The following is a 12,563-nucleotide window of genomic DNA, read 5'->3' as shown; positions in this document are numbered from 1 at the left end:
CAGTGGGTACATATGTGTGGGGTAATGTACTCCGGCCTCTGAGCTCTATTAAGTTTCAGTCCCAGTACATTAAGGGTGAAACTTACACATTCACGTGATTTGCTGTATGACTAGCTTCATGATTTTTACATTCTCATTCTAAAAATGATATTAACGCTTAATGCATGAGATGAGCTAAACTGCCTCAGGGGAAGCTGGTCAGAGGGTGCTGTGAACTCAAAGGTGTCTGAGGGTGTTGTAAAGGGGAAGCAGTGTAACGGCTGCACCAAATATGTGGCTTCCTGTGCTGTTGCTCAGCACACACAGAAGTAAATATCACAGCGGTTGAATACCTGTGAGTAGAACTAATGTCAGGCCCGAAAGATGAATAGCGCCGTGTTTTATGTTTTCAGGGGGCGTTTAATGTCACTTCTGAGGTTTCTCAGAATGCATTTGTGGTCTGTGTTAAGCATTTTTCATTGATTGAAATGTCATATCAGGATGTGTACGATCATCCGAACAGACGATGCTGTGGTGTGCGAAGGCTTCATGCTGCCTTTGATTAGGTGGGAAGTGGCACCACCGTGTGGCCAGTCAGCAGTGCAACGTGCAAATAAAAAGTACATTAGGTTGGTTTACAATAATCTTTATTAAACGTCTATATGCAGAATTCAACAACCAAAATAGAATACTCAATTACATAAATTACAGAAGCACATAACAGTGAAAAGGAACATAATTATTCCAATGACTTTCACAGTTTACATTCATGTCGGCCTAAAAATTCAAAAACAACTCAGAACCAGCTGGCATTTATAAAACTCTGTTCAGGTTGGACTGATGCAGTATACGATTGTTTGACCTTTATTTACTATGAAGATGTGGCCTATTAAGAGTACGAGGTGTCAGTTAGCAAAGTCTATATTAAAACCTGCATAATGGAGTTTTTTTTATTCTTTATTGTAGTGTTCCATGTTAGCCACAGAGTCTTTAATAATTGGAGACCATGATCAAATTCTTGCAGTATTTTCTTATATTGTGAGAGTTAAAGGGGACCCATTCCTTTTCCTTTTATATATATTTATATATTGTTTAAACATGTTAAACATTACCAGTGTTTTTAAAAAAAATGAGGTCAGAATATGTACAATTATTCCGTATATTACATTCTATTGGGGGTCAGTGTGACGTGATATAAGCAGAGATGGGCTAACGCGTTACTGTAATCTGATTACTTTTTTCAGGTAACGAGTAAAGTAAGGGATTACTATTGCAAAAACGGTAATTAGATTACCGTTACTTTCCCGTAGGAACGCTGCGTTACTGCGTTACTAAAACCGTGATTGTTTTGCCTGAATGTCTCATGACAGTGACGTAAGCGAGTGCGACGTTTGTGACAACAGCTGTGTGCAGATCAACAATGGATCACATATCGAGTGCAGGAGAGAGTATGAGCGTGCAGCGTTTAAAGCGTGGAAGTACTGACCTTATTTTGAGTTTGATTCCATAAAAAGTGACAAAAACATTAGCGTCCGTTGTGCGTGGGAAGAAAACTTCTTTTTACAGCGAAAAAAACCCCTAAACTTCCAAGCAAGCACCGAGTGCGCTGAGAAACTCGCGGATTCTTCAACTGACCGCCGCGGCACACCTGCACCAGGGCAAACCTCCGCCTACCCTACTCCTGCTTTACAGGTGAAAATAGAGCAACAGGACCGCTAGTCTTTGATGTTATTTATTTTCTACTGTGTTTTACTTGCATCTATTTGAAAGACTGAGTGTAAACACAAAAAAAATATATTCTATGTGCTGGAATGTGCAGAAAATAGGTTTAAATATTAAACAAATTTCTTCCAGTCAGAGAATGTTGTATATAATTAAATTTTTGCTTGATGCATAAAGTTAAAAGATTAAAACTAATAAAACAAGTTTTAAAAAGGGACTTTTCCATTTGATTACATTTTGTATGATGGATTATGCAGAAAAAGTAGAATTGGGCTGAAAGATCTATCGCTTTATCACCTATTCAGGTTGTAAATCATGTTTTTAAAAAGTAACTAAGTAACTAAGTAATTAATTACTTTTGAAAATAAGTGATCAGTAAAGTAACGGGATTACTTTTTTGGGGAAGTAATCGGCAATTAGTTACTGATTACTTTTTTCAAGTAACTTGACCAACACTGGATATAAGGCAGTCATTCCTAATATGACCATATCAGGGGTGACAGAGGGAATCTAGGTAAGAAATTTCACTTCCTATCGCTGTACAAAAACTGTCTGCAGTTCAGATGGTGGTGCAGCAGAGGGCGCTCACAAACTACTTATTATTGGACAGAAGTGAATGGCGCTAAATGGCTAAAACAAATAATTTACAAAATAAAAAATAAACATTGTTTAAAAACGTGAGTCCAAGAATAAAAATATGCAGCTGGAGATGAGCAGAATATTTCCAATTTAAATATCTAGCTCAAAAATCCAGTTTGCTTTTATTCTAACATGTTTATTTAGGGCCACAAGTAACATACCAGTCCAACCAGACCTCCAGTTCTATTGAAGCTTGATGACACCCCAGTAGGTATCGTCATTTAGAATGTCACCTGTTATGTTTATGCTGACACTGTCCAACGGTCTAAGTTTGACAATCTTGGCCAACCACACTGAGTTCTCTGATGAGGCCGGGTAGATGCCCTTAGCCAGTTTCTTAGTTTTCTTATCATGAAAGCCAGTTCTTTCCACAAGCACACGTCTCTCCCGTGAATCTTCCCTGAAGGTCATCTGGGCGTAAAAGAAGTAGGTCCCGTTTTCCTGGACGATGATGGACGTTCCACACAGGGTAAGGGTTTTGTTTCGATTTTGTTTCGAAACAGAATCTGTAGGAAATATGGAGAACTTTTCTTTAATCACTTTAAATTCATTTTTAAAAATTAATTTGTAACCTTTTTTTCTTGTTGTTGTTTTGTGTAATCAACCCAAATGTTCACGTCAGGTGTGATTTGAGGCCGCAGGGGAAGGGTGGATCAAGTGAGTTAACGTATACACCATTATCCTTCTCAGTATGTGGGGGAGAGGTTAAGGGGCTCCAGAAAAGTAAGCAAAATTCAGAAACTTTAGCACGTGATGTCCAGTTCAATGGATGCACCATTGCGCTTCATATCTGATATTTTTGATGGTAGCACTGCAGCTGATGTTCAGCAGCATCGATAAATACTGCATCATTGTTAATTACTCTCTAATTTACATCTTTGATTAGGCAGACGGGAAAATGTCAACTTTTGCTGGAGTTTCTTCCAAATGTCACTCGGATCCGGTGATGAGAACACAGAGACTGGTAGCTGTTGACTCAGACCTCACAGTGGAGTAGTTTCTCACTGTATGTGGGAAAGTTTTCTTTGAAGCTTTGAAGGTTAATTATAGCTTGTGGACTGCAGTGAAATATCTCAGATTAACATCTAATCTTCTGTGCTTGACTGGTTTTCCACAGAGGGAAACAAAACAGACGACGGAGGCGAGCTGGGTTAACCTTTGTTTTCTAAATCAGTTCAATACGTTTAAATGTGAAATATAGAATGATATCTGACAATAAATCGGTATAAGCGTTATTACGGTAATTGAATGCTGGTCTTTCCACTTTAAACACGTTTTCTTTGAGCGTACAGAAAAGAATCAGGTGAATACCGGAGTCAGGGATAATAATAACTATTAATAAATGAATATTTTAGCGCTCAACATTGACACGCTGAATGCCGGTGGGTGTGCAACCCATGCCTTATTAATCTGTCAACTGAAGTGAAGAAAACCACATGAAAGAGGAAATGGAGGAAACTCTCCTACCGACTTGTTGTTTTTTTTTAATGACTAACAAAAAGTGTCTTTTTTTTCTTGAATTTCCTGAAAGGAAGTGCTTTTTCCTCTCTGCTTCAGATCAGTGGGCCCCATAATCACAGCTGAATAAATACACCAGGTAAACAAAGCTGATCTTCCAATTAGTGTCTAATTTTCCTGCAACATACCACCTGACGAACTTGTGAAATCTGCTGCTGTGGGCTGTAATTATACGTTAAGTCGGTGCAGCCCACATTACAGAGCTGCTTCGGGTTTCTTGTGGTTTTAGAAACCCACTTCACACAGGAAAACTGCTGCATAGTGGGAGGAAAACAGTAAATAAGACTGGAAACATAATGAGGCTGCACTGCTCTGTGTTTCTCAACGGTTTAACCCGTGCAGAGGATTTCTTCGTGGATGTGGTGAACTTTTAACACGTAGATGTAATAGTTATTCGTCAGCAGGATAAGTATGATAACTTTTATCTCTTAAATACCACAGAATAAACCTCATAGTTTTAATCTGTTCTGCCGCTGGCATAAAGAAATACCTTCTCAAAATGTAGCCAGTAACTTCTCCACAGCTATAAGACCAAAGTGAATTATAATGGGAACCGTGGGACAGAAAATGAAATATAATATGTCTCTTTGTGCCGTCATCAGACCACAATGGGATCTGAAAAAAAGTAACATCTTCACTTCTGCCTGTTTCAAAACTATAAACTAAAGAGCACATTAACCTTACAACTAAACGTGTCACAATATACCTGTACTGATGACATCTCAAATGTCAAGTAGATAATGTGAAATAATCAGTCCAACCTAGCATTTTGTAGATGGTCACACTGCATATTAATGCTTAATCTTGAAAAAGAAGAAGAAAACTGCTCACAGCTCACAAAATAATGTTGATGCAACTGACAAAGAGATTAAATAAAATGATCTCATCAATGTGGAAGGTAAACCCCAACAAAAAGGGGTAACGTGTTTGAAGAAATAACCATGTTAATCCCAAGGGGGGTCTTTACAGGACCCGGCCATAATCTGTATATAAAAGATGGAAGTAGCCTCTGAGTTTGAAAAGTGAAGCCAATGCAAAAATACCTCAACCCAGCTTCACAGGGGCCACATCCATCTTTCATATACAGCGTGGCGTTGAGAAAACAAGGCGTCTTTAAAGTCGCGTCTCTGTTCCAAGCTTTGCACAACTTTAGATCACAGCAGGATCCGAACATGACCAGATTCCCAATGCCGTTCCTGTGTTTGGCTTCTTTCCTCCTCACCCACACCGGAGCTGGTGTATTCTTGAGTTAGTGGTTTTAATAACAGACATGGCCTGCTCTTGTCGTAAAGGGATTCATATCAGACTGTTAATGTAGTAACACGTGAAAACACTTTGGAGGGGAAATAAACTTGTACCTGCAGTGTATTAAAAAAGGAAATACTAATAAATCCATCCACTGTCAGACTGGTTAACTGAAACATGACATCAGCTTTTATCACCCATCCACTTTAGATTAGAGATAAAACACAGAGAAACACAGCAGCATATCAGTTTCCTGTCTAAGTTCTAAGTATTTGAGAACATGTGCCTTCATATAGAACTTGTAGAAAGTTGTACCTTTTTTTCTTTTATGCCTGTTTTCCTTCACAGAGACTAAACAGACTCAGCTAGTTAACCCCAGGTTGGTTGAAATATTCAAATTAGGTGTTATTTTGTTATTTACTTGTTTGTTCACACCCCTCCCCCTCAACCCGCCGTGTCCTCGTACGCCTCATTTGAAGGCTGCCCACGTTTTTCAGAATGACTTTCAGCTGCTACTGACATGTCTGAGCTCGTTGCATTTAGCATCTGTAGGCGTCCAGTTTAACAGTAGTTTTTATGCATGGCAGGCATCATCGTGATACGAGATCAGTAACAAGTGAGAGTTGTCTCTTTGGATGTGTAGCAGAGTTAAGTTTTGTCTGTGTGATCATTAAAAGTTGGTGTAAAAAGACATAGTAAGAACAAGGGATACGGTTTTCTCATGAAACTCATGATTGTCAGAGCATACCAACTTCCCACATGAAAAGACGTAAGCTCACCTACTACAGACGGAAGTCCATTATGGTGGGAAATCTGGATGAATGAGTGAGAGCTTCCTGAAATGCAAAATAATTTAAAGGATTATAACATTTTCACTCTTACGATTATGTGATTGTCCATGATAAATGTGACAAATGATATTTACCTGACTTAAAAGGTTCCTGAGTCTGCCTTTGTATGCGACCTGAATGAGTTGAGTTGATGGTCTCTGGTGTAGGGACTCCAACCTTGAGAAAAAATCAAAACATGCTCAACAAGTGTGCCGTAAACCTCCTTTCTTTAAGAAGGTCACCATAGATATTTGTGGTTGCAAAAAGACTTCAATTTCTATAGAAATCTGTGACCTGACCTCTATACACAAGTTACTCCTCAGTTTGTGAGCTCAATCTCTCATTTTGGTATGCTTGTTGGCTAACAACGTGTCAGCCATCCGCTGTTAGGCACTGAACAAGCGGCTTCACAGTGAGACCCAGCCTTCCTGGTTAAATCTGACTTATTTGTAACCAATATGGTGAAAAAAATCATCTAGAGGTTTCAAAACTCAAGACTTCTGAATCTAATAGATGATGTCAGTGAAGCTATATCCATCTTTTGTACTGTCCCTGGCTGTTTGTCTTTTAATGTTCTTCAAGTACTCACATTTCCCTTTAGCCTTTACCTTTTCCACTATTGTAAATAAGGATGTGCTCTTGCAGTACAAACTGGAATTAAAGGAAATTACAGCCTGCTTCATTTTCAGTCAATATCCTGAAAATGTTTTGAACATGAAGTCATAGGAATTGTTTGTCTTTATGCACGATCAATACTCCACTTAAGGAAATCCCAGAAATTTTTTTTACAGAGTTCACAGAATTGGGGAATGACTAACGGATAGGTGGCCATGAGAACCTGCATTTTAATGGTAGTGGTTATTATGAAAATATACTGTTTAAAGGCTGGGGAAACCTGCAGTCAGCTGAGACTGAAGTCGCTTGGATGAGTGACGAAACATTTCTGCCCCAACCCCGATAAGGATAAGCGTAAGAGGATGGATGGATGGGTGGATGGATGGATGGATGGATGGATGCACATAGAGAAATTCTCAGTTTCAGTCTGCAACAGCTCCACTTCTCTAAAGGCTCTATTTTATAGTTGCCATGTCTAACAGACACTGGACAGACTTTTGAAACACAATGAGTTTCTGTGTTCCCATGAGTGTGTTATCTGACAAAATCATCAAAGATGAAGGTTTTCACTTCCACCTAGAAACAAAGAGTGACTAATGGCCCTGTAATTGTGAGGCAGATGTTGTTGGCCTTATTTTCTAATTCTGGGGATGTTTTTTAGAAGAAGAAAAAAGAAATTAAAAGAACCCAAGAGCTTAAGGCATTCTACCTTTTGTTGAGCAAGCAAGAGGAACTCATGGTGTTGCTGCCATCTAGAGACACAAACTGGGTATCTAGAGCTGACTTAATGTCTTCGAATAAAGTGATAAGGGTAGATGTGGGGCTCATTTTATTTACTTTACCGTTATAAATATGGTATTTACACAAATTACAAGCAGCAAAGCATGTGCTTTTACAAGCACGTTCTTGATGCAAACTAAGATATGACCCTGCTAGCAGTCAACATGAATCTCAGTGAAATCTGTGTTTGTGGCAGGCATACTGACCTCTGCTGGCTTCTGATTCATTGTAGCGAGATGTACAGCCATAATCACCATGGCCACGGTGAGGAGACTGCACCAAGCCTGCAGCAGCAGGTGCCTATAAGACGACCTTGGCTGATCCTCCATTCTGTCAGACAAGTACGCACAAAACCATTTAACAAATCGGCCTTTCATTTGAGAGAATGACTTTAATTACTATATCTTCTAGCATAAGTTAACACCAGTTAATCAAGATTTTGACTGCTCTAAATATTCTGTTTCACAGGTTTCTTGCTTCATCTCTTGGCTCTGTCACTGAGGCCTTAAAGGTGGAGGAGCATGCAGAGCTCCACTTTGACCCAGGACCCTCAAATAAAAAAAATGCAAGACTTCCATTTCCTAGTTAAATAAACATCTGGATCAAAAATAAGTTTTCTTGATATCATATCCGCATCTTTTAAATGTTAATATATTAGAAGGATTATTTTGAACAGTGAATCATGCAAAGCCACTCTAGTAGACACTGAGAACAAATATACCATTGTTAAAGCTCCAAGAAAGTTTTATTACCTAGTATTCAAGAATATATCCTCTCATTTGTGATGTCATGACCTCTTTAATTTTAAATTGCGACCCTTTAGGGGTGGGTGGGGTCTGGGAGGGTCACTTGAGCAACTATCGCAGTATATTTCTGCAGAAAGAGTGCATTCTTTCTTCAGCGTGCTTCACCTATTGTGCTTTTGGGACTTGTACACCTCCACCTCTTCCATTAGGTCAGAGTGCAAAGTCAGACAGTGAGATGAGTTGCAAGTAAGTTCTCACTTTCGCTGTCTTATGAAATGACAACTTTCTAAGAGAAGTCACTGAATTCTTGCCCTGATGAAGTCAATGTGCCATGTTAACATGACTCAAAGAAGAACTGGCCTCAATAATCCTGTGACCACAAGCACACACATTTAAACCAGACCCCACAGAAATCATTTACATGGCTCCTAGAATGGCTGCTTTGCACTTGCCGTGTTATGGTTAACCTAACCGTGCTGCTGCTTGTCTGGGATTTTACCTCAGTGGGTGTTTTTTTGTCCGGTACACAGGGTTTCTATGGTTCAACATTTTGTGGTCTGCTTGTTTATTTGTAATGACATAGACAGAAACCACTCAGTGATTGCAAAAAATGCCACTGACCCTGAACTGTGTGTCCAATGCACATTGCTATGGTTTAATTTACATTCCAGTGAGGATGCACAGCAGGCTTCACATAGTTGCACTTGTGCCTGGGTTAGACAGTGAAAACACTGGTTCAACCACTCAGTCTGCAATTCGCTCACGATTTTGTCTCTTCAATCTGAATTCTAAAATCGATATGGATAGCAATTCATTTTCTGAGGGCAATTAGTCAAAAAGCCAATATGAGTGTCATTAAATCAGTACAAAATCCGAAAAATAAACAAAGGGACATATTATTGGGCTCTTTACATTACTACGCTCTACACAGTTCTGTGTGAAAGCTGAAAAATCGTATCCCCGAACACGCCTTCCCTTTTCTGTAAAAACTTTCTATATTCTGTCATGTAAGCATCACAGCGGCAGCACTGACCTCAACCACAGACCTCTGAATGAAAACATTCGAAAGGCAAATATTCACAAAGAAATCACAGGAATTTAAGACAATATATACAATAGGATCTAAATCAATCTTGACTCACCTAGTGTGTGTTGCACTCTCACTGTCCAAATTCATGTGGTGCTTGTCTCTCAAAGACATGTCAGGTTGTCAGGGTTTTCCCTGTTACATGAGCTTGTAGTGAAGATTAGATGGAGTTTTTTTTTCTTTTTATAGAGTAGTTTGAGAGATGGGAGGAAGGAGGCTGTGGTGTAGGTGGTGGGGCGGTGAACAGCACAGAGCTACAAACCAGCTCATACAGCCTGGTGTGAAACTGAATAAAACCTAAAAACCAAAATTACATGCAGTTTCATGCATTTCCAGTGCACAATGACTTTAGAGTAAGAGAAACATATATTTACAAAACAGACGAGTAAAAAGGTGCAAAATGCCATAAAAGATGTAAAGATAAGCGCCGTTCCAGTGGTGCGGCCCCTCGCTGACACATTCATGTGTGTTGTGGGTGGTTTGTGATTTCCCACGTTTATAGGTCAAAGTCACCCTTTTCTAACACCCAAACAAATGACAGGGGCTTTTTTTTCTTCTTCTTAACTGACCTGATGTGTGATGAGGAAATACAGTGCGTGTGCAATAAAGCACGCTATACAGGTTCCCTGTTGATGAGTTGCGGCCACGTTGTGTCACTCTACAGAGTCTATTTTAATCACAACTAATCAGCTTGAATGTACCCTGAATTTAGATCTAAGGCTATTCAGAGGGTGAGAGTTATTCATGCATTTATAATTGCAGCTTGTAGATAAAAGCGCGGGAAATATACAGCTGCATCGGGCCCATTCGGTGGCTCACATGTTAAAGATAACTGACTGCAGATAAGAAGGCCAACATGTTATTTTTACGTTTTCGTGTATGTTGAAAAAGGAATCGATTGCCCGCTGCTTTTAACATCAGGCCTCAAACTTTCACTTTGATACAGCTAATCACATGACTCTGAGCCTAGTGCTCATTATGCTGCTGCAGCCTCTCACTGCTGGGGGACTTCCCATGATGCACTGAGCACTTCTCTTCTGTTGCCTTCTTTTCACCCCCCTCCATGCAAGAAATGCCATAACTGCATATTTTCATGAGATAGACTTTTGTTTTCCCTGTGCTCCAGGTTACTTTTTGCTTTCTTTGTTGTTTGTGGTATTTCTATGATCACATTTTTCACTTCTCCTTCCTCTTACTCCTTAACTAGTTATGGCACACAAATGCTTGTCCAAGAACTTCTGCTAGAGAGCTTGTCCTGTAAAAAAAATTAAAAAGAGACCCTGTTGATACCATACACTTGCTCAAGGGGGGGGGTTGTCTGGTCTTTTCTTTGTAATACAAGTATACGACATAAATCCACTTGAGATCAGTGTTGCTATATCAGTGAAATAGTTTAATTTCCAGTTACGTGTATTCTGTATTCGTTCTTACTGTTACTTCTTTGCATGAGTTCAAAAGAATCCTTTCTTTTTCAAACACTTGGCCTGGGCAACTCATTTTCCATTTCAAACAACCATTTTAAACTCCTTCAGGCGCCTTGTAAGCCAGTTTTTTCATCAATTTCTGTGGCCATACTAAAGATATCATCTCTCATTGATAACATGAAGAGCCACGTGTATTAAAAACTGTGTTAAGGTGAGTCTGAAGTCTGTGTTTTTGGCTGCCACCCAACTGCTTGGCCATTTAGACCAATGCCATAGACCAATGCCATGTGCAGTTCTATGGTCTCTTTTCTAGTTTTTTAAATGCGACTAATGGAGTGCCGCTATTTATGCTAATGACTTGGGATAAAATGTAAATCCATCCATTAATTTTTTACGCATATGACACAATCATTTATTGTTGTGCTCACACAGCTAGCTTTGATAGTAACAGTCACAGCTGTGTCAGCTCAGACTAATTTTAAATGCACAAAAAACAAGGTCATGTTGCTCCTTATTTAAATAGGAGGGTGGCGGAAGTACTTGGGTATTGTGATTGATGATAATCTTTAAGCCACATATTGACTACCAGTTAAAGAAACTTTAGCAGGTTAAAGAGGCTGACGTTGGAGTTCATTTTCCAAAACTGATTGTGTTTCTCTTTCACTGCAAGGAAAAAGCTTGTTGCTAACATCTTTTTACCCCTCCTTGATTACAGTGATATCATTTCCATGAAAACCCTGCTCATTCTCTCCCTCTGTTGGACTCTGTTTATCCCGGGGTATTAAGATTTCACTTGCAGACGTTAAAAGACAAATGACATGAACTTGTCCTTGTTTTTGATATGATGGGTGTAAACATTAGATAGTTATTTTATTGTTTTTTATTGTTGCAATTATAATATGTTTGTCTGAAACAGGTCTCTCTTTTAAGTGAGACCATGAGTCTCAGTGGGACTATCTGTATAAATAAAGGTTAAATTAAAAAAAGGAAATATTCAGACTTCATTACCTGAAATATGTCAGTTTTTCTTAAATAAAACAGCTAATTTTTATTGTAAGTATATATTAGTAATAGTATACATATAACAGGAAATAAGTGAAAGCATGTTTGTTTTTTTTAATCATTTTTCATTTTTGCAGTTTACTTATGAACAAACATAAGAAAGCGGTGAGATGACACTAGCTTTAGTCAAGAATCTGTGCCACAACGTTTGCTTTCATTTATCGCTGTAGATTGGCACAGGCTGTGGAAAAACTGAGACATGAAGATGACTCATGATGTTTTTTTCTCCAAAATGTGCTTCTGTATACTAAAAGAAAACTGAGAGAACATTAAGATGTGTTATTTATAGATAATGATAGTATAGTTTTCTGGTCCAGCCCAACAACTCATTTTATTGGGCTGTAAAGTTGTTGTTTTTTTAATCTATTATTGTTGCTCATCTAGTGTCTCACACAACATTACTTCTTCTTCTGCAGCTTAACCAAAGTCTGGGTTCCTTTTTGGAGGCCCAATGATGTTTTCAAAATTCATCCAAGGTTTCTCATTTTGCTCTTTACATTTAGCTGCCTCAATTTTAGGATATTTAACAGTTGCATGCAGGTCACTGTCAGTTTGGTATTATTTCTTGCACTGAAACCTGTGGATGTTTTCCAAGGCAGGCATAAACTGTTTTATAAAACTATCCCAAGAGAAATCAAATAAGTACCACCCACTCCTGCACTGTTTCTTTGCAGCAGATGGGTACTTAAATGACTGACTACCTCAGGCTGCTGAAGTCCTTCTTTGGAATACATGTTGATTTGCATCCAATCAGGGAGGGACCTTTCAATGCATCCCTATCTGATGCAGATTTTTCTCCCTTTCCATCTTATGCTTCTCCAGCTCGTTTGAGGAAGGCACCAGTGGCACCAACCAAGCCAGCCGAGAGGCAGAACTGCTCATCTCTGGGTCCTTCAAAAGGTCGCCTTATAGTTTG

General features: G+C 39.0%; 1 protein-coding gene across 2 annotated transcripts; it reads right to left on the bottom strand.

The window, feature by feature from the left end:
* Positions 1-614: 614 nt before the first annotated feature.
* On the bottom strand, positions 615-12,563 carry lta (lymphotoxin alpha (TNF superfamily, member 1)). 2 transcript variants are annotated; one of them, XM_084944858.1, is made up of 5 exons: positions 12,349-12,563; positions 7,535-7,658; positions 6,029-6,110; positions 5,883-5,939; positions 615-2,846 (listed from the first exon to the last, which is right to left on the bottom strand). In XM_084944858.1, exons 2-5 carry the CDS (start codon positions 7,655-7,657, stop codon positions 2,524-2,526), a joined length of 585 nt encoding a protein of 194 aa, XP_084800984.1. In that variant the 5' UTR covers position 7,658; positions 12,349-12,563; the 3' UTR covers positions 615-2,523. The 2 variants fall into 2 exon arrangements, with proteins under 2 accessions (XP_084800984.1, XP_084800983.1); XM_084944857.1 differs by lacking the exon at positions 12,349-12,563 and adding an exon at positions 9,217-9,442.

The sequence above is a fragment of the Perissodus microlepis genome, chromosome 11 (assembly GCF_051167445.1).
Source record: "Perissodus microlepis isolate ML-2025 ecotype Zambia chromosome 11, ASM5116744v1, whole genome shotgun sequence".
Classification (NCBI taxonomy): domain Eukaryota; kingdom Metazoa; phylum Chordata; class Actinopteri; order Cichliformes; family Cichlidae; genus Perissodus; species Perissodus microlepis.
This window is presented reverse-complemented; position numbering and strand designations above follow the sequence as displayed.